Source organism: Gopherus evgoodei, chromosome 2 (genome assembly GCF_007399415.2).
Source record: "Gopherus evgoodei ecotype Sinaloan lineage chromosome 2, rGopEvg1_v1.p, whole genome shotgun sequence".
In the NCBI taxonomy this organism is placed as follows: Eukaryota; Metazoa; Chordata; order Testudines; family Testudinidae; genus Gopherus; species Gopherus evgoodei.
Window position 1 is genome coordinate 207,152,811 of NC_044323.1, and position 23,483 is coordinate 207,176,293.

Consider the following 23,483-nt stretch of genomic DNA (forward strand, 5'->3'; position numbering starts at 1 on the left):
TACAGCATATCTTTAAAAAAATTCTAATCTTAATGTAAAATGTTTCCAGTGATGGAGAATCCACCATAACCATCAGTAAATTGTTCCACTGGATAATTACCCAATTAAAAATTTGCACCTTGTTTCAGGTATGAATTTGTCTAGCTCCAGCTTCCAGTCATTGGGATCTTGCTATAGCTTTGTGCTAGATTGAAGAGCCCTGTATTATCAAATTTCTGTTCCCCAGGTAGGTAGTTACAGACTGTGATCAAGTAACCTCTTAACGGCCGCTTTGCTAAACTAAACATAATGGGCTCCTCTAGTCTATCACTTTAAGGGCTTGTCTATATTACTGGCTGGATCGACAGGCAGCGATCGACTCTGGTACTCCACCAGGGTGAGAGGCGCAGGTGGAGTTGACAGGGGAGTGTTAGCCATCGACTTACCGCAGTGAAGACACCATGGTAAGTAGATCTAAGTACGTCGATTTCAGCTACGTTGTTCACATAGCTGAAGCTGCATAACTTAGATTGATCCCCCCCGCCCTCCCAAGTGTAGATCAGATGTAAGACACATCTTCCAATCCTTTAATCATTCTCATGGCTCTTCTCTGAACCCTCTTCCATTTATCAATATCCTTCCTGAATTGTGGATACAGTATTCCAGTAGTGGTTGCCAAATACAGAGGTAATATAATCTCTCTTCTGCAACTCAAGATTCCTGTTTATATATCCAAGGATCACATTAGCTCTTTTGGCCACAGCATCACAAAATCTGCTATGAAGACGAATTTATTAATTTCCCCATGGGTTTTTCACGGTGTTCATCACCATAGTATCCGAGTATTTCACAGACATTAATTAATTTATCTTCACAACTGTCCTGTAAGCAGTGGCGTAGCCAGGTGGAACGAACAGGGGGAGCGATCACAAAAAAGGCGTCACCCACTGCGGTGCTTTTACTCACCCAGTGGCGCTTTTACTAATGGGATGGCGCTCCAGGTCTTCGGCAGCACTTTAGTCGTGGATCCTTCGCTCACTCCGCAGGTCTTCGGTGGCATTTCGGCAGTGGGGCCTTCAGTGCCACCGAACACACCCGGAGCGAGTGAAGGACCTGCCACCGAAGTGCTGCCAAAGACCCGGAGCGCCGCTGGGTGAGTAAAAATTAAAAAGGCGCCACTTCTGCTCAGTGGCAGAGTGGCCGCTACCCCGCTCCCCCCCTAGCTATGCTATTGCTTGTGAGGTGAGAGGATGGTATTATCTCCATTTTACAGATGGAGCACTAAGACCAGGAAGATTAAGAACAAAGTATCCACTAAATTTGAGTGCCCAGTTTGAGACACCTAGGACCAGATTTTCAGAGTACCTAGTATCATATAGCACTTTATATATTCAAGCAGAGTTCCCATTCATTTCAGCTGCAGTTATGAGCGCTCAGCACTTCCAGAAATAATGTCCCGGGGTCTCAAGTCAGGAGCCCAGAAAATGAGGAACATACAGTTAGTGACCATCTCTGAAAAGTTTGGTCTAAGTGACTTGCCTAGCATCAAACAGGAACTCTGTGCCAGAGGCAGACATAGAATTCAATTCTCCACGGCAACCTTTAACTGCCTTAACCATGAGATCATCCATTCTCTTCCTGCATGCAACCCCTTACCTCATTCACTACACTCCTTCCAACTTCTGCAAAAAAATAAGGCAGGAGTCTTACAGGTAACAGTCTCCATTACTATGCCATCTGATTCATCCCTAGAACAGGTCCAATTGTGCACTGAATGAGGCAGGTGTCTTTTGCAAAAAATAGTACTTCATCATGTAATTAAAGACTATATCATAATGCTTACACACAAGGGGGCTGAATTAAGGATGCAAAGGCACCCTTAATTCTGGCATTTACTAACTTTTGAAAGCTTGACTTTGCAACCTTATTAACGTTCTTTTAGCATAGTTTTGTCATGCAGTAATTTCCCAGGTTTTAAAAAAGCAAACTGAAAAAAACAGAAGTTCAGTCATGCGGCATCATACTGACTCCCATGTTCCCATGTGGCCTTTCAGCAGAGCTGGAACCCTCTGATGGTCCACACAGATCTCTCCTATTTGATCTAATGAAGTAACTGATAGCAGCAGGAGGTTGCCATCCTCTCTGTGAATTAGCACTGGAGGGGGATGGGACACTTTGCCAGTGGTTTTCACAGATAGTTGTTGACAGCAGAGAAATGGGGAGACTCAGGAACCATCAGCTCCATTCCAGACTCTGGAAGGGAGTGCACCTAGACTCTTCAGCGCATTTCCCCTAAGCTTCACTTCTTCTTCCCCTTCCCCTCCAACCTATCTGTGTCCAAGTCTTATTATTTCCACACTCCTAGATCTGTATCCGAGTCTCATTCGCTTTGCCTCCCCACCCCCAGCCTCCACACATCAGCCTTCTCATCTCCGTCTCCTTGCCCAGTCAGCCCTAGACTCCCCCTCCCGGCTCGTCATCTGCGTTCCAATTTCCCCAAGTTCCAGTTGGTCATCTTCTCCACACCCAATGCCTGTCTCTTTGCACAGTCAGGGCCAATCCTGCACCCCATTCACCCGAACTCCTTGTTCCCAGTCAGTCCCAGTTTCCTCTTCTTGGCTCTTTGTCAGATCTGTTTCTCCCTCCCTACTCAAAGGCTCCCAAACTCCTTCCCTGGGCTTCTCATCTAGTCTTTCCCTTCCCCTCTGCTCCTCAGGGCTTCTTATCCCAGTTCTCCTGCCACGTCCCAATTCCTGGTGTCTGTCCTCCCCTCACCATCAGTCTCGCCCCCCCCCACACACTGGTCCTAGTACCAATCTCCTTGCTCAACCAGTCCCAAACTCTCTCCTCCCTCCAGCTCCTTGTCTAATTTCATTGTTCCCCTCTTGGTCCCCGTCCCCTACTACCAGGTCTCTCACTAGTCCCAGTCCCTGCCTCTCAATTTCCCCAACTCGCAGTCCTAGTTTCTCTTACTCCACTCCAGCCCCAGTCTCACCAGACTTCTTTTCTCAATCTACTCCTTTCCCTCCCCCCATTCCTATTTTGTCCCTTCTGCATTCAAATTAGATGGTTTCCTCTTCCATGCTGTCTGGATGTCAGCAGTGTGGTCACTGAGCACAGGAGAGACAGGCTTCCTGTTCTCAGTTCTGGTGCTTGGCTCCACCCTAACCTGGAGCAGCTGAGTGCAGACATTACATAGAAAGTCCTTCTGAGCCCCCCATAGCCTGGGCTGGAGCATGCTCAGCTACTCCTTGGGAACGTGCAGTTTGGTTAGCACAAGGAACTATGACAGAGTCAAGTATGCTCAGTGAGGACAGAATCTTTAGAGACTTTAATTGCTAAATTCTAGCAGGTCCCTATGGCACATGTTTGAACTGTGATTTTTCAAAGGCTTATAACTTGGGCCAAATGTGGAGGGATTTTCAAGTAAAAGGCACATCTTTGACACAAAGGCCACCCATCCTGCAAAATTTCAATTTACTAAGCACAGTAGTTGCCAGAATTTTGTAATTTTAACTTGAGCAAAACAATGTATTATTTCCTAACTTTATTCCTGGAAATTGCTGAACCATATTTGCTGAAATAAAAAATAATAAAAGAACCAGCCTGAGTCAGACAGCATGGAAAATTTTAGCCTGCTCAGTTGAAGTTTGGCAAACTTATAAGCAATTGAAAACAGGGTTTTATAATGGGAAGTGTCAGGCAACTTTAGTAGGTGGTGCTACTAGCTCTGCCTAAAACACCACAAATTTACACAGGAATCACTTTTTCCATCACTGACAAACAGCCAATTCTGTGATGAAACATGGCAACTGTTTAACGGTGCATAACAACACTATTAGGATGGGAAGTTAAGTATATCTTATTCTACTGAAAATGCAGTATAGATTTAAGAGATTAAAATGTAATTACACACATTGGAAACTGGCCAGACCAATTGTAAAAACTCCTAGGAGATCTTAGCACTTTGGTTTTACATCTCACTAGAGAAGGGTACTCACAGCACAAAGCGTCCTCCAACCTCACAGTGGAACACTGGTGTAGGACTGACTCAGAGGGAAGAGTGTCACCTACTGAATCATCCCCACCTCCCCACTACTTCAGGCTGGAATTTTTAAAGAAGCCTAAAGGAAATAGATACTTAACTCCTATTTAAAATTCAGCGGGGACTGGGTGTCTAAGCCCCTTGGGTTCCTGTGAAAATCCCAGGGAGAGGCATTCTCTGTTGGTGTCCCACCAAAAAACAGGAGTAGGCCTAACCCTACCTAGATTGGAGAGGGGGAAGGGGAGAAATCCTGCCGATTGCTGGTGGTGTGGGGAGATCTGATGTACTCATGGAACCAACTGGTGCAGCTTCATGGGGCATATCTTACCCTCAATGCATGTGCATAATTCCCATTCATGTTAATGGGAGTTACATGGTGATTCACCACCATTTAAAAGAGAATAGCTATCCCGGGGGTAGGCAACCTATGGCACGGGTGCCAAAGGCGGCATGCGAGCTGATTTTCAGTGGCATTGACACTGCCCAGGTCCTGGTCACCGGTCCGGGGGGCTCTGCATTTTAATTTAATTTTAAATGAAGCGTCTTAAACATTTTAAAAACCTTAGTTACTTTCCATACAAGTATAGTTTTGTTCTATATTATAGACTTACAGAAAGAGACCTTCTAAAAATGTTAAAATGTATTACTGGCATGTGAAACCTTAAATTAGAGTGAATAAATGAAGCCTCGGCACCCCACTGCTGAAAGGTTGCCGACCCCGGAGATATCCTAACCTTTCAGTGCTGTTCCTACCTCTCTAGATTCCCTTCCTCTTCCAATACTCTGTTCTTTCTCTCTATTCTCATAGGGCCTGATTCTGCCACCCTCATTCACATTGAGCAATATCTTACAATGCAAGCAGTCCAGTTGATTTCTTGCAGACAATGAGAGGTGGGGTGGCGGAATTGGATCCCTAGTGCTTTACATTCCAGTGCTTATTATGTTCAAGGCTTTTTAGCTGATAATCATCCAATGAATTTATCCCTACAATTACGAGGTACAGTAATAACAAAAATGACCAACTTGCATTTATTGCCCTTCCCCAAATATAAATTCCTGTGCTTCTGATTAATGCTTTTGCATTGCTCTATGTTCATTCTACCACAAAGATGAAAAAGTTACAATGCGATGCGGGGAGAATAGGAGTAACGGGGACACAAGATGAAACACACTGTACCCCTATTAGCTTGCTTTATATTTTCCAAAAAGGTAAGTTGGGGGGAAAGAGAGCTAATGCATTTTTTGGGAATGAATACTGGTCTGAGACCACGCTTCCAGTTCATTACTGATTGTCAGTTTAATTCCCAGAAACATGATAGATAAGCTGAGTATAAGGACACCTCCACTACAGATTTGGAACACATTTTGTTATCAATTATATAGGTGTTTTAAAACATGCAGTAAGATCACATTCCATCAACGAAGGGAATAAAATGTTCCTGAGTCTTTGGGGGCTTTAAGTGATTGTGCATGGGCTTTTAGAGAAGTTGTGTCTTCCCGCTCTCTTAAAACCACAGGTCCTGATGTTCTTGTCTAATGCAGTTTCAAATCTGCCTCAGTCAACATGCCTGTTGTTAGGAATGCGTGCAGCGTGGCAACTCACTATATTTCCTAAGCGAGTGCTAGACATGGAGCATTTCTGCTGTACTCTCAATTGTTCATGCCACATTAAAGAGATTTTCCAGCACTGCTACTGTACTAATTTAGAATCATGTTGAGGCTGAATGAGCTCTGAATGAAACCGTCTCAGATTCATGTCCAAAAAACTCTATGCAAAATTTTGCAACAGCTGGGACTGACTCCAAAGGCATATAAATCTCATTTTCTTGGGTGATAAGTTGCATGGTTTTGAAGCAGTACTTCAACAACTGTATCTTCTAACTGATCTTCAAGCACCCGAAAATTATTCAAATACATAAATATATATCAGTTTGTCTGGTACTTTCAAGGAAGAAAACTGATCTTATCTTTCTGACAAACTGCCTGTAAAGCTTTAAAAGAGAGGTGAATAACAAAGAAAATAATGGTTACCATAGTAAGGAAACAGAAATAATCATTACTTTAATATAATACCTGAGATTTTAGTTGTGAATTGGTTTGTGATTGGAGGTCCAAATCCTTTGGCTGTGCTGGCTCTAATGGTAAAAGAATAGGTGGTCCCAGGATACAGTCCAAAAAAAAGGTAATGAGTTTCATTTCCTAGCTTCAAAACTCGTCCACTTTGATTCGATAAATCTATTTCTGGGTCAAAGGAACTGACAGCCTTGTAGGTGATCTGCAAAAGAATAAGAAAGTTATAAAATATCTTGAGCAGACGGACAAAGATTGTATCTTTATCCCATAAACCCTTCTGATGTATGCGCTGTCAGACATTTTATGATAAACAATCTTCCTGCCTTATACTTTTCAAATCCTGAATCCAATGAAGGGACACAGGAACTCAGCCAAAACTGTTATGAGTTATTACTTTTATAGATACAGGGACTTAAAGGCAGTTAGATTACAACTGTAAAAGGATGGGTTCAGGCTTAAGTTAATACCTTTAAGTTGCTGGCTTTCACAATGTCATTTTTCTGAAACCATATTACTGTTGGTTTTCAACAACAACAAAAAAAACACAACTAGCAAAAACAGATACGCAAGTGACAAAGGTGTAGCCTCATTTCTAAGCTGTCTAAATATAATTACACTTTGCACTGAATAAGATTAGCCTCACAAGATGACAAGGGCAGTTTTAAGTGAATGCTCCACAAAGTGGGTGACACTTATGCTTCAGTCTGGAGCTCATGTCTTATAATTGCTGCATTGTAATTCTTCAGTTTGTGATTGCATTGCATGAAACTCAGATTCCCATTTTGGGAAAAAATATGTTAAATATCAGCAAAACATATCCTTCATTTTTCATTCCTTCCTTTCAAATACTGTTACTTGTTTTCATTAAAACAGCAATACAATTTCACAGTAAAGTAGTGTGCAGTGTTTCTACCTGGTTACTTAACATCTATGACCTACAGCAACAACAGGATAATTTAAAAACAAAAAACTCATTAAAAAAAATTAAAATGTAAAATTGATTCCCCTCTTTTTTGCTTTTAAATAAGTAGATTTATACATAACTCCAGCGCTGTTGTTATATACAGTGAAAATTGACATTTGTTTATATTTATAGCACATTATTATACTTATCTATCTGAAGGAATATTTAGATAGAAACACGAAGAGAAAGTGTATGCTGTGTATATTAATCAAGGGCCTGAATGACAGATACAGTACATAATAATAATATTATTCCTTATATAGTTCTTTTCATCAGTAGCTTACAAATCACTTCACAATGTTTAATGTACTTATGCTCAGAATATCTCTGTGAGGTATTATCTAAATTTTTATAGACGGGGAACTGGCACTCACTCAGGTACAATACTAATCCTTCCAATTGTGGTTAAATATCGATAATTTCCTAAAATCTCCAAATCAGTGAAAAATGTAATTTTACATAATACATCTCGCCTAGTGTCAATAAAATGCTGAGGACAGGCATTAGTGCCCCCGAAAAAACTTGGATACACTTTCGTCAGGACTTCTAGTCTCCTGAAATTCCCTGAGCAAGGACTGATCTAAAAAAACCTCTTCCCACAGAGCCTGTGGGGAGCCAGAGAGAGTGGTAGAGCCACCAGATATGGTGGTTCTTAGTTGGATTTCCCAATGACTCGGCCCAGTTTTATTTAAAATACACAGGAGGTCACAGATTCTGTGACCCCTGTGGTAGAGCTATAGCTATTAATTATGCAAAAAGAACAGGAGTACTTGTGGCACCTTAGAGACTAACAAATTATGTTTATTGTACTAGATTAGCTACCAGGAGAATGCACTACAAAAACAAGCTCTTTCACAGCTCATAAACAACTTGTTCATTTAACAAAAAGTGACTTGCTTGAGGAAACTAAGCATACATTTGTTCTCGCAGTATTTACATTACACTCCTGCTATCATTCAGTAAAGCTTTACCCACTCAAGATCTTTTTTTTTCTGAAAATTCTCCCAACACTTGGGAGACCAGGGCACCTTTACAGACGGCAGCAGCAGTGGGAAAGTTAACATGGAAAAAGGAGTGACAGCAATTTTTCACTCTTACCAGGTTTAAGTAACCTTGCTTAAAATGCTGGTGGGCTGGTTAGAATCCTGCATACAGGTAGCACTCCTTTCATTACCACCAACTGCATTGCTACACTGATGTTGGCAATGGTGGGAAATGGGGCGGAAATAAAAAGAGCTTTATATAGGCATGTCTACACATGTTAGAACCATTTTGTCCTCCAAATTCTGTCTCTTACTCACTGAGGTTCTGAGTTTCAAACAGTGTTGAAATCAGTGGATTTGCACCTAATTACACAAGTGGTGAACTGGACCCATGATATTTTCATTCCACAGTTTTCTCCACCAGAAATATAAGTGGCTACCTGGAAGTTGCAGATTGTTTTACCTAGTTTAAAGGCAGATTCAGGTTTGTTTTATAGTAAAACCTTAGAACTACAAACACCAGAGTTACGAACTGAACAGTTAACCCCACAGCTCGATTGGATCCAGAAGTACACAATCGAGCAGTAGCACAGTCCAAAAAATAAATAAATAAAAGAAGCAAATACAGTACAGTTCTGTTTCAAACATAAGCTACTAAAAAAATTAAGGGAAAGCAGCATTTTTCTTCTGCATAGTAAAGTTTCAAAGGTGTATTAAGTCAATGTTCAGTTGTAAACTTTTGAAAGAATAACCCACAATGTTTTGTTCAGAGTTACGAACATTTCAGAGTTACAAGCAACCTCAGTTTCCAAGGTGTTAGTAACTCTGAGGTTCTACAGTATTTTTGAAGACATTACATATCTCCAACTACATAAAAGCCTAATGAATAATGAAGATCTTATTCATCTACGCTGTACTTTCTCTCTGTCCTGTTGTTTATAGTGGGAGTTCCAGTCTCTTCCCCGCTCATTGGCATCTAAGAAGAGGATAACTTTGTGTGGTTTTTCCCTTTGCCCCAGAAGTGGGTTAAGAAACCTTTCTTAACCACCACATCAGGCACAGTGCTCTCCTGTGATCCACTGAGTGCCTCTAAGGAACAGAACACTTTGTGATGATAAAAATCCAGAGTATCACATCTCAGACTCATAAACAACAGGCTGGAGAGCCACTGAACTAGACCCAGGCAAGTAAATAGGAGTCTTCAATCAAGCACGGAAAGATATTAATATTTTATTTTCTTTGATCTAGTTTGTTTTCATTGTTAGAATTCTAAGTTGTTTTGAAATGCAAAAGCTCGAAATTTCCCATTAACATTACAAGTTCAGAGTTGGTCTATTATTCTCCTTTCAATGAACGCACCTATTCAACTCCTATTACAGTTGATGTAAGTTACGTGTATGTATTAAGGAGAGAGCTACGCCAGGGGGCACAAATTAGTCAGCAATAAGGTTATGCCTGTATGTTTTTAGGCAGAAAGTTTGACAATACATCTTTCTGTACCAGTCAGGTTGAAAATCAGCAAAGATACTAAAATATGTATCAATTAAAACATTCTGATCATTGAGGAAGATGTGTAATTGTTTAGTTTGCGACATTATGAAAGTTAGTTCTACCAAAACCAAGCCATACATTATCATAACCTTTCATAATAATACAGTCTGCAAAACAGCATCAATAGCTTAGCATTTAAATTTACTCTTTTCTTTTATTGTATCTTTCTCTTTTTCTCTCTCTCTCTTAAGCATTTCAATACTAATTTAGTAGTAAGGTCAGGTAAGAGGTTTAACAATGATTACTGTCTGACAGCTTAATCTGTGCAGTCCTTTGTCAGTTTTTCTGAAAGGTATTCAGGCAAAGGTTCCATATGAGGAAGAACAGCAATTTTTAGAAACCTAACAACATGTAATTTTGTTGAATTTGCATTAAAAAATGCTAGCTTATTTTTTTTAAATTGCGCCTGCTTGTTTCTATTACAATAGGCTTCCTGAAATGAGTCCCACATAAATGTGATGATGACTGTCATTACTATTATCTCTTCCATTTTTTTCTTTTTAACAATTCACTCTAAGATCTACCCTTGTATCATTCAAATATTTGATCTATATTACTAAATTGAACAATATATCTCACAGGATTAGCAAGAGGCATCCTCAGGTATAGTAATCCAGTGCCATCCTCAGTTCCTGTAATTTTCTCCTGCATTAGATTTTATTTGTGTTGTCAGCTTGTGTTCTAATGGGGACCATTTTCAAAGAAATATCTGCATTTTTAATAAACTCAATCATCATTTTCATTTTTAATTATCTTATACCAATTACGCTCTTTTAATTTTTGCATTGTTTCCTGTAAATGTACAAGACATGGCCAAATTTCTCAAAGAAATACAGTATTTTAAAGTGTGTTTCATTTCAGCCTAGGTAATATTGTAAACTTATTTAGTGCCTTTCCTCTCATTTCTAAATCTCTTATCAACTGTCGCCCCAATTTGACAAAGGACTTGAGGACTGAAGTCAATGGGACTTAAGCACATGTTTAATTGCTTTACTATAGCAGGGACAAAATAAATAAGCACCAAATATAACTAATATTCAGCCCCTAGAGCTTACAACTGAAATAGGCAAGACCGATAACAGTGGGATGGGAGGGTGGGATCAGAGCCATAGACAGGTGAGGTGCATAAGGGCACAGAGCAGGTTGGTGGCAGCTACGGACAGAATCCACATCTTTTGATTCCTAGTCCAATGCCCAGTTCACTAGACCACACTGCCTCTTCATGTGCCTCAGTCCGACATGCAGTATGGACAATCAACCAAGCACAACACAATTTGTTGTATACCTACTACACACTTTTTTACGAGACATTGGGCTCTGAAATCTACAAACATTTTCAAGAGTACACACTTATCAACAGGATGCCAATGAATCAAAATTGTAGGTAAAAATGAAACCATGATAAAAAATGTGCGTTTGAGAAACCATATAAAAAATATCTACCTCATACAAAGTGATCACACCATATGTTTGCACTGGCTCTCTCCACTGAAGAAAAATCTTCTCCTCAAAAGTACTTCCTTGGATTGATTCAAGTGGTACAGCACTTGGGACTAATGAAAAGGAAAGAAAAGAAAAAAGTACTGTTTTGGAAAGTAGCATATAGAGATGTTCAAACTAACATTTACATTCTCTGGGCGTGATACCAGTTCACCAGGTTTCAATCTCCTGTTGAGTATAGCAGTTTACATTCTGCAGATATAAATACTCTTTGGCAAATTGTTAAACAGATTCTGGGCAACCCTTTTCTCTTCTCTTTCTCCCTGGCTATAACAGGGGTATAACAGATTACGTGCCTGTTAGGAAATAACAGTCACTATCTCTTCCCTACAGAACGAAGCTAACATTATCAATGAGGTGTTCGACTGTTAATGGATACAGCTGTTAAGGAAGAAGTATAAACATATGTGCCACTTGCAGAACACAACAGTCTAAAACAGAGAAACAGCACGGAACATAAGGCTTTTCCAGTAAAATGTCATTGATGAAAAAGGTGGGGAATTTGGCTTTTTTGCTAGGATTTAAGTGAAGTGTCTTGTTTACAAGTCAATTTTCAGGACCTCTTCCTTAGCCACTATCCTACAAATTTCCTAAACTAGAAGTATATGAAACACTCATCTATAACATATATAAATATACTGAGGTATAAGGTAGTGTTGTAGTAGATTAAGGTACTGTAATTAGCCTGTATAAGGGCTACAGTGTCACACATGGTATTTGGACAACGATGCTGGCTGTCATTACGACTGAAGCCTTACAATAGAGTGGGCAGTAGGAAACAGTGATGATGACAATCTGAAGACCTGGCACCTTTCTTAAGGCCTCTTATTGCATGAGACACCCATGACTGAAGAATCAGCATTATCAGAAGTGTCAGGTATCTAATATTGTCTCCTCCTACCTCTGTAGCAGTTTGCTTTCCCACACTCGCCTTAGTAGAACACCCAGAACACAGTATTTCGAGCAGGAAAATTTACACGGGGTATACGCACTCCTCTATGTAGCACATCCAGAGTCCAAACTAAGTAGCTGTGCTAGGCACTGACCAGATACATGAGGATAGAAGGTGGAGGCTATATACCCAATGACTGAAGTATTTTTTTCAGTCTTCCCTAACAGGGAAATAAAGGGATAATTTGTTTAGCAATTAAACTCCTAACTCCTCCTCATGCTTGGTCAAGCTATCTACTAATCTTTCCCATCCCTGCACACTGCCAGACTGGAAGCTTGTGTGGAAAAGGACTCCACTCCATGAAGGCTACCCCATGCTTCCTCAAATCCATCCCTTACACAGAAGAACTGTTCAGGTTCTACTGCAAAGATGGACTCTGAGGCCACAGAAGGTTTCTCAATTTGCTTGCCCCTATATGATATGAACTGGCAAGACTATATCTATATAATGCTGACTTCAGTATAGGCAGCTCACTATCTGAAGTCTGCTGACAAAGTGGAGGGAACTTGGAGAACAGCACCAAAACTGATTAAGATCTGGATTCAAAGTGACAGAGATGAGAACTAAACATAGCTTGGCTAAATTATGAGTAAAGAAAATCAGTCTGACCACCATCTACAAACGTCTGAAGAGTGTAAACCCTAAGGAGAGCGATAAATTATGTTTTGGGGGGTTAATTAAGAGTAATGGGATTAAAGCAAGAAAAGGAAAATTTGAGATGATCCTATTTCATAATTAATTAATTATATTAGATTGTGGCATACTCTCCCAAAGGAAATGGCAGAAGCCATTTCTATTGGGTCATTTAAAACTGAATTTGACTAAAAAACACACTGTAAGGAATGGTCCCGTATTGGCAGAAAGATGGACTAGAGGAGTATGTCTTTTCTAAGACTTTGTCCATATGGCGAGTTAGTGCATGGCAACCCACAGTGGGGGCAGGAGAAGGACAGCTCAGTGGTTTGAGCATTGGCCTGCTAAACCCAGAGTTCTGAGTTCAATCCTTGAGGGGCCCATTTAGGGATCCGGGGCAAAAATCTGTCAGGGGATTGGGCCTGCTTTGAGCAGGGGCTTGGACTAGATGATCTCCTGAGGTCCCTTCCAACCTTGAGAGTCTATGAGCATAGAGCACTAGTTTACTACACACTAAGTTGAGGAGTGAACCTACGTAATAAAAGTTTCATACCCACTTTGGCAGAGTGCCCTATGAAACTTTCAGTGTGCAGTAACAGGGTCCACACAGCACCTTAATGCACAGCAGGCTACGATGGCTTGCCACACACAGTCTCTGTGGACAAGCCCTAACTCCAATTTCTATGACATGCATGACTCTTTGTAAATTGAAAATTATTAGGTATTGGAACACAACTACTTTTGCAAGGTAAAAACTTGCTCCTATACTCCAATATGCAGGTGCATGTCAAAATATCTTGCAAAATCAACATGCATGGGACAGTGTAATTCAGTGTAGATACAAACCTTTCTTCTACGCCTTCTCATCAATAAGTTATTTGTAACAGAACATCAAAGAGTGCTGAACCTTGTCAAATAACACATTAAATAACATGATGTAAAAATGGCTGCATAAGAAAAAGGGTCATTTCATCCTTAAACTAAAGGATTCTCCCTTTCTAGTCTCTTTTTGGGGCATGAGTAATGTATCTAAAAGAAAAAGGAGTGTATTCTTTGCAATTACGGTAGATCCAAACTTCAAGTTTTTCCAGAACAATTTCTAGGATCAGGGCTTTTATGAGCTATTCTATATCATAATAATTGTACATTTTGAAATAGTTTAAATTCTGTTTCCTCCAGTTCCTGTCTTTGCCGAGACATGCAGCAATCAATAAAAAGATAGTATAGTGTTCTGGCTTTTCGAGGGCAATAAATTAGTAGGGGTGGGGTCTTGGTTTTTAGGTTTAAGGAATTACCTTGATCTACACAAACACTAAAACTTTCTTGACATAATTATAGATATCTACGTGTTTGATTTGGTTTGGTAGGATCTGAACCTTTCAGTCTTCTGCTATTGTTGTTTCTAACTAAGAATATTTGGAAATAGCAAATATATCTAATTTTTTGGTCTTCAGAATATGTAAAGTATCCTGACTGCAAGAAAAATAGGGGCTTTACTTCAAGACAACAGAATAAGTCATCCCTGAACAGCCATATTCTTTTGAGAAATAAGTGAACTTTTGCAATTCTGCAGTGAACAATTGATTGGCCAGAAAAAATGTTTTAGCGTTCCACTGTTAAAAGGCAAGCTATTCATGTAAATGGAAATATGGGAAACAATCTTGTGTCTCTTTTAAAAATACACCACAGAGCAGTACAATGATAATGATTTGGGCTAATGATATTCCCTGTTGCATTACGGATGGATTTATACAGAGTAGCTACTAGAGCTTACTGCAAATGTCTATCGATCTCTCTCTATGCATTCTAGGGCCATGTTTTTAGAACTGTATTCACAAAAATTCATGCACAAATACTATAACAACAAATAGAGTCATGATAATTGCAGTCTTCATATGACACCAATGATTAAAAGAATTGGCCAAAAAGCTCTCTCAATCTTTGGTGCTGATTTTTAACAAGTCTTGGAACACTGGGTAAGTTCTAAAGGACTGGAAATCAGTAAATGTTATGTCAAAACCTAAAAAGGGTAAACTGAATGACTTGGGTAACTATAGGCTGCTAATCCCGGGCAAATATCAGAATGGCTAATATGGGACACAATCAGTAAAGAATTAAAGAATGTTACATAATTAATGCCAATCAACACAGTTTAATGGAAAAATAGGGCTTGTCAAACAAACTTGATATAATTTTTGATGAGATAAGAAGTTGGTTGATAGAGATAACTATGCTGACATTATATACGTAGAATGGCATGTGCCTTTCATAAGTCTGATTTAAAAATAGCACTATACAAAATCAGTGTAGCATACATTTGTAGGGAGGTGCCCTGGCTCCCCGCCGTGCCTGAGAGGGACAAGCCAGCACAGGTGCCTCAGTGGGCGGAGCTACCGCCGCCTGTCCCCGCCCCCTGGAAGTCAAGGGGCAGGACAGGAAGTCTAAAAGCCCAGCCTCAGCACTCAGTTGGCCGCTGACTGCCGGAGAGGACAGACGCTAGGGCCTGAGCTCCCGCTGGGCCTAGCCTGCCCCGTGCTCACTACCCGGAGGAACGCTGGCCTCAGCTCCCCTACGCTCGGTATCCTGGGGAGCGGCCTAAGCTCCCCTACGCTCGGTATCCTGGGGAGCGGCCTGAGCTCCCCTACGCTCGGTATCCTGAGGAGCGGCCTGAGCTCCCCTACGCTCGGTATCCTGAGGAGCGGCCTGAGCTCCCCTACGCTCGGTATCCTGAGGAGCGGCCTGAGCTCCCCTACGCCCGGTATCCAGAGGAGCCGCCCGAGCTTCCCTCCGCCCGATATCCCGATAGCCTGATATCCTGTCCTTCACTGGATGACGCCGGTGAAGGACAGGTACCTAGAGAGGGGGAGGTCGGAAGTGGCCCAGGGACAGCCAGCCCTGGTTTGGCTCCCGAAGAGCCTGAACCCATGTCAGTGTGTTGCGGCCAGGATCCCCACTGACAGCAGCGAATCTTGGCCGCTGCTAGGGCCCCGGGCTGGAACGCAGTGGAGTGGGAGGGCCTGCGTTCCCCCTGCCAAGGGTGGCAGATTCCCCCTCTCCCTGGCCTGAGGAGGCCTTCTTTATAGACTTACGGTTTAAACCGCTGCGCAGCCTCTGCCTGAGAGTCTGAGCTCTGTACCTGTTGGTTGCCCACCCTGAGCCAGGGCTTGGGCCTTATAGACTCACTGCTTGAACTGCTATTGCCCCGCCCTGCCCAAGGGCCTGGGCCTAGATACTGTGTTTGCTCAGCCGCTTGCTGAAGGAGCTGAGCTTGAACTGCTACTGCCCCGCCCTGCTCCAGGGCCGGGCCTAGAGACTCTGTGTTTGCTCAGCCCCTTGCTGAACGAGCTGAGCCTGAACTGCTACTGCCCCGCCCTGCCTCAGGGCCAAGCCTATAGACTCCGTGCTTACCCGGTCCCTGCTGACAGGCCAAGACTCTGCCTTGTTTAAAGACCATTTGTTTTCTCAGCTCCCGCTGAGGGGTCTAGGCCCTGGACGGATTGCTGCCTGTAGGGAGACGCCCTGGCTCCCCGCCATGCCTGAGAGGGAGGAACTGCAGCCCCGGACTCTTACAACATTGAATAGCTAAAAACTGGTTAACTGGTAGATCTCAAAAATTAATCGTAAATGGGAAATCATAATTAAAAAGGGGTGCTTCCAGAGGAGTCTTACAGATATCTGTTTCTGGCCCAGTGCAATAGCAGTTTGTAATATTTATAATCTCAAAAAAAATAAAAATCATTGCATTAAAAATTTGCAGATGGCACACAAATTAATTGTGTGGTAAATAATGATAGGACAGATCAGTTATACAAAGCTTTCTGGGTCAGTTGCCAAATCGCACTTTAATAGAGCCAAAAACAAGGTTCTACATCTAGGAACAAAGAATGCAGGTCACACTTATAGGGTGCAAAACTGTATCCTGGAGTACGGTGACACTGAAAAGAATGTAGGCGTTATGGTAGATAACAGCTAAACATGAGCTGCCAGTGGCATGCTGTAGCAAAGAGAATTAATGCAATCCTTGGAAGCAAGCAGGGTAATATCAAGTAGGATTAAGAAGATGGCATTACTTCTGCTCAGGGCATTAGCAAGACTGTTATGTCCAATTCTGGTGTCTACATTTCAAAGAGGATGTTGAAAAATTGGAAAGTGTTCAGAAAAGAGTTTCAAAAATTATTTTGAGATCTGGAAAACATTCCTTATAATGAGACACAAGAAAACCTCTTTAGTTTATCAAATAGAAGGTAGAGAATTGACTTGACCATGGTATATAACTGCCCATATGGAAGAGATTTCTGATAGTAATCTAGCAAAAAAGGGCATAATGAGATCTAATGGTTGGAAGCTGAATATATTTTTTAATATATTTGTTCAAAGTAGTAAATGTAAAAACTCACCATCTTCATCAGTTTGTACTACAAGTTCTTCGCTTTCTTTTCGTCCTTCCGGATTCATGAGAACCAGTTTTACACTGACGTTTGTGTAGGGTGACAGATTGGTAATCGTGTGCTGCGGGTGTGAACTTTCTGTATCCCAGCTTACTTCCTCTCTGACTTGCTCTTGTCCTCCAGCTTGGTAGCGGTAATGGACTGTGAGGTTATATCGATGGCAACGTGTCACATTGTATCCAAATGGCTCCCAACGAATAGTGATTTGCCGGGATTTGATCTCCAAAACCTCTAGTTTTCGTGGCCCACGCATTGGATCTGTAAAAATATCCATATGATTTTGATGTACTATTTATGCATATTACTGTCAAAAAGAAGAAACTGATACACAGTTCTGTATTATATCCTTGTGAATATATACACACTGCTAGGACAGTGTGAAAGGAGAATAAAAACAGATTTGATGATTATATTTTGATTTTTTTAAATCAGAGCAATCATTGATCACAGAAGAGAGAAGTATCTTTGATAAAGAAAACAATAGAAGATACAATACAAGACAGATAAAAAGAGAGAGTATAACAAAACCTTTAAATATGTTTAAATGAAAAGACGAAAATTGAGAAACAAATGTTAATAAAGAACCTCCATGATGTCAAATTGCTTTTACAGAATTTAGAAGTATGTTAGTTAATACATTCACTTTCTTATATTTGTGCTAGCACTTTTAAAGTAAGAGACATTGAAAAGTAAAGCAAATATATAAAGCAGAAGGTAATTTTAAAGGGAAACTTTCCAGTAAATGACAAACTTCTTCCCAAGGAGAGTTTTTATACAGAAAAACATTGATTTTTAAAAGTAATTTCTTTATTCGTCTCTTTTTTTCAATCAGTTAGACAGAATGCAATTAATCAACAAGCAATCCGGTTAGGATCTGAAGCAAATACTTCTAGTTCTTGCAAACATGCTATAGTTTCTTTAATGATCACAAAGAGTCAAGGCTTTGGTTTTATATTTCATCCAAAAGATGAAAGCAGCACAAGATACCACTTTAGGACACTTGTTCCGTAAAGATTCAGAGGCTAAACATATGAAAACTGAGTCTCACACACACACACCTGGGTTTTCCCTTGGGTCTCCAAACCAACATCTGGACAAGAGCAACCTTCTGATCTGATAAGATCATAGCCCAGGGATATATGGCTGCATGCAAAGCAGAGGAAGACTAGCTGCTACTTGATCAAAGGATGCTGCTTAGAGAATCAACACTCTCTCCACTCACACTGGCACAAACAATGAGAGATTGGGATGGGAAATGAACCCAAATTTCCATCACAGAACAGCACTATACTGGCCTGCATTTGTAGTGAATTAACTATGTATGCAAAACACGTCATTAGTGGAGCTATTACACATATTTAGCAATAATCTTTTTTTTCATATTGGAGCCCTCAATGAGATTAAAGCCAATGTCTAGCTTTATCTATTGCTTCACTAGTTAAATGCTCAGAAGAGTTTTAATGAGCTAGAAACCTCTCATACATAAACAAATTAATATGCATCTTCCCTCTCTTATGTTTATTAATCAACATGTTTTCACCAAGAATATTCTAAACGCTTTCCTCAAAATTTCATCACTTTTACCTGTTAATAAGATCCCTGCATACTAAATATATTTCTTCAAAGATATTATTCATCTCTCTTAACTCCTTCAAGAAAAGGTGTTAAGATATTGCATGCTTTCTCTATAACCTACAAAGATCTTAATGTTTTTTCCTTCGTGCTTTTTATTGCTGTGAAAAATAGATAACCCCTGTTTCCTTTAAATCTTTCAGATATTCATTTATTAATTGCTGATGAACTACATAGCCTTGACTAGCTTTGCAGAATATTTTTTAATGTAGTCAGCCAATAAGTTTCACATTGCATTTGTCAACTGGCAACCAGACACCAGAATGAATTTAACTAAATAATACATTACCCCACATCCAGTGACTAGACTCATTGGGCCAAATCCTCAGTTGGTGTAACCTGGTATGACTCCATTCACTTCACTCAGTGACCAAGGTCATTCACTCCAGCTGTGAATTTGGACCATTGGGTTTAAGTTTTGTATGCTACCACATTAAGATTAGTGAGAAATAACCTCCCCTCACCCCCAAAAATCAGTCTGGATAAGCCCCCAATAGTTTGAACATTTTGCTAAACTTTTATGTCTACACAATTTAGCCAGAAATCTCCTGAGAAAAGGTGCTCTTCTCTTAATTCCTATCTCAGTTTCCAGCATTTTGATTCAGATTGAGCTGGGAATACTGAAAGAACAGCATTTCTTCTGACATTTTGGAACTTCCACTGCCATTTGTGGTTGGAAGCAACTAAGTGTACACAATAGATATGAGAAACTAGAAGAAAATGCTGATTAGAACTTTTTGAACTCCAAAGGAAACTAGGGTTTGATTTCACTTTGTGTTTTAACCAAAGAGTCAGGTCAATTTTTTCATTGTTAACTAAAATGTGGACCAGTATACAGGGGTCAAAGGAAACAGCTCGTCTATCAAAAGATCCAAAATAGCTTAGCACCAACAGGTAAGTGTAAGCTAATATGAAAGCGCCCTACCTTGTATATATCTAAAGTAACATTTTCATTTATATGGCACTAACACCTAAAGCACAGCACATGGCTTCCAATAATGTGGAAGTGTGTTCACTTTATCCTTTGGATAGCTGAAGTGAAATATATTCACGGTACTAGGAGAATGACCGATGCACCCTGGTGTAGTAACCCAAGAGGAATCAGGGTATGAATTTTGCTGCTATTTTATAAAACTGAGATTCAAGTTAACTAAGATTTTATGATAATCATATCTTGTTTTAGTTTTCAATGGGATTTTTACATTCACTCTTTCTGATGGGTCAATTCCCAACTTTAAATGAAGTGAAACAACACGAATTAGAAATTCAGTAGTGACATTTGCTTTTGTGCTCTTGAGAACTGCACTGATGATCCCTGCAGCACATGAAGGCCATTGGCCTAGAATTACACTGTATTGCATAAATTGACAACTTCATAATTCACAGTGCTAATCAGAATTCAAACCACATTTCTTAGACTAGAAGACAAATACAGTATTTCTAACATAAGGTTTACATACCATTATTATAGTTTTATATGCAACATATAAATCTCTTAGGGTTAGGTAATGGGGTAATTAATTATAATTTCACAAATAGAAGACTAGAGCTAATTGCTAAACATTTGTTTTCTTTGCACTTGGTAAAACTCTTCTTGTGGAGATTACAAAGCTAGACCCTTCTACTCACACTGCAGCTCCCTGGATAAACCGACATTATGTTGTTCCTCAGTATTCTGGCCATTATAATAGGCCCCATTGGCATGAATCATGAGGCAAGCTGGGGAAATCTGGGTCTACTGACTCATGACAAGAGAATAGGATTGCTTCCCTAAGGAGTGCACTGTCTGTCATGCTTGAAGTTTAGTCAGGTAGTTCTTACAAATTCCCCTGACGGTGCCTGCAGCATTTTTCATACTGCTCTCTTTCTGCCACTTTCAGCTGGGTATCAAGCAGTGAAGTCTGACAGTTGCAACTCTGACCTGAGGGACCAGCAAGCCCAGTTCTAGCCCCTGGCACTGTAGCATCCCATTTAATCAGTGATCCTAGCATCTTCTACATTCAGCAGCGTTTTCCTGAGAATATGGAATAGAAACTGACTGATAGGAGCAATTTCCATTGCAGGTTCAATTCACTTCTCATTTCTCTAGAATTTCAAACTTTACCTCCTATTACACCAACAGCACTTTGTCTGGCTCTACTGAAAAGAAGGACAGGAGACTCTTGATATGGCTTTAATCAGGACGTATCTTTATTATTAGATGCCTGGGACTACCCAGCAGTTAAAAGAGTACATTGCAGCCAACTCCACATTCATTCAATAGCTGTCCATGGGGCTTCCACCAGCCCCCCCTTCATTTTTCATCCAGGTACCCCAGCCATTCCATGGCTGGGACCTTACCATCGACCCCTCTACCATCCTGGTAGAAGATTTAAGGCGGGCTATAAGAAAGGGGTGGTTGGCTCCCTGCCATACCATTCATAGAAGCCTCAACCTCCTCCCTCCTGTTCTGTTCCTTTAATCAGCACCTTCTTTAAAAGTTCTTTCCCAGGCCATTTATATGGTCACTGGATGCCTTCTCTATGGAGTACCTGCACGGACATCTGCCCCCCACTTACAAGGTGAGTGTGTCCAAGAGTTTGGACCAACCCTGAATGTTTACACTGTAATTAAGTGACCTCTTTGCCCGAGCACCGCAAGCCTGACTCAGTTGGCACTGGCCAGCTGTGGGTTTTTATTGCAGTGTAGACATACCCTTAATGTCCCTGTGCCTCAGTTCCCTACCTGTAATGGGGCGGGGGGGAGGGGGAATAAAGCTTCCCTGGGTGTCAGAGGGTGCTTGGCATAATTTTATGAATCTTTGTATGGCGCTCAAATACTAGAATTCTGGGGGGCAGAGGAGAGTGAGGGAGAAGTGATAAGCAGAGAAACACCTTGGTCTTGAATTGATCCTGCAAGCTCCTGCTCATTGTGGCCCTGATCCAGGAATGCACTTAAGCAGGTGCTTAACTTTAAACATGGGACTACTCACATGTTTAACTTGAAGCGTATGTTCTAAGGGCTTGCTCTGCATCACTGAAGCCAATGGGATTTTGCCACTGATTTCAGTGAGATCAGGCTCTTTAGTCCTTTGTTGGATCAGGGCAACACGGTAGCCGTGAAGATGGTTGCTAAGTAGAAATGGAGATTTCAGAATTCTCTTCAGAACAAATAAAGTTAAATAAAAAGATTAAAATAAACAGTTACTACTAATAAAACTCATACTCTTTACCTTGCATACAAGGATACAATAGATAGGGGAATATGATGTATCTCCTGTAACAATTGCTAAAATGTAGCAACTTCTTTCTTTCTTTCTTTCTTTCTTTCTTTCTTTCAAAGTCTCAATTTTTATGAGTTTCAAACTCTGGTCAACAGCAAGGATTAAATTACTATGTACAATATTTTACCTTTCAATTCCTCTAATCTGCCTTTACTCTAATTTGTACATGCTTGAAAAGTATGCTGTTTGAAGCTGTTTACAAACCTGGGAAAATGGTTTCATGAAAGACCACATTCAACTTTGATGGACTGATTGTTATACTGTAATTATTCTTGCGTGTGTTCATCAACAAGCCATTTTAAAAAGAGCTTTCTTTTGTTTAAAATAGTACATGATTTAACAGCTCTTATGATGAAACCTGGGTCTTCCCACCCTTTTAATCTGCCAAAGAAGCTCAGAGAATGCAGGGTGAGAAATGATGTACCATGTCTTTAGCTGGTGTAAACTTGCTTAGCTTTATTTAGTTCAATAGAAATACACCACTATTACATGAGCTGAATATCTGGCCACAGGGTTCAGTTCTGCAAACTCATGTGATTAGTACTTACAAAAGAAGGCAGTTAAGGATTTGCAGGATCTGGTCATTAATTTGGAAGAATTACTGTTATTTAATCACAGACATCCTATAAGAGGATTTTAATAGTATGGATAGGATGAGTGCTACCTTAAAGAGATAAATTAGTGTCTTTTATTTTAAAAGATCAGGAATCACATTTTCCCTTTCTTTTACCTAGGACTATTTTGCCAAAATGTAAAGAACAAAATCTGACAATTCCTCTTTCAAACCTATTTTATCCCCTCTGTCTTCACCACTTAACCTTCAGCATGGTTTCTCCAGTTACAAGGATTTCTGTTATTCCATCCCTTATCACTGCTTCTCTGGAAAGTGTGGGCAAGGGATATTACACTGTCCTTCATCTCTATGACAGGACCATACTTCAGTGTTCCCTGACGTGACTTTTAAAGTCTGCTAACAATGCTGAATCTCATATGGAGCAAAAAAGATGATTGATTTAGCAAAATAAATAACAGCGGTTACTTGTTTCTTTTTGTTATTCCACATAGTAAAAACTGTTCCCAAATTCACCATTCCAGATAAAATTTTGTGTTGACAGACACCTCCCTGACACAGCAAATCATTCTGTGTTAGTGAACATATTCTATGACTTTTACCAATCCCATTACTGTGGGCTGCTACATACCTGCCAAATCTCTAGCTGACCAGGGCTCTGTGGGAGCAGAGGCCAGCTCCTCCTGTCTGCCCATCCCATAGCTAATGAGGGCAGCCTTCACAACACTGCTGCTGATGTGGGGACTCTATGCTGGGAAGCCAGAGATCCCTGCAATATATTCCTACATCTGCCACTGAAATGATCTACAAACCTCACTTAGTTATACGCCTACTACACTGTATGATGTAATGAAATATGATTACTCCTAGTTCATATATAAGGGAATGGA

The 23,483-nt window shown here is 40.5% G+C and overlaps 1 protein-coding gene across 1 annotated transcript in view; it reads right to left on the reverse strand.

Annotated features, from left to right (window-relative positions):
- The window catches only part of PTPRM (protein tyrosine phosphatase receptor type M), a 719,823-nt gene that overhangs the window by 301,911 nt on the left and 394,429 nt on the right, over positions 1-23,483 (reverse strand). The window contains 3 exon segments of the mRNA XM_030552787.1: positions 6,098-6,299; positions 11,039-11,148; positions 17,078-17,386. Coding sequence (XP_030408647.1) covers positions 6,098-6,299; positions 11,039-11,148; positions 17,078-17,386 — 621 coding nt within the window.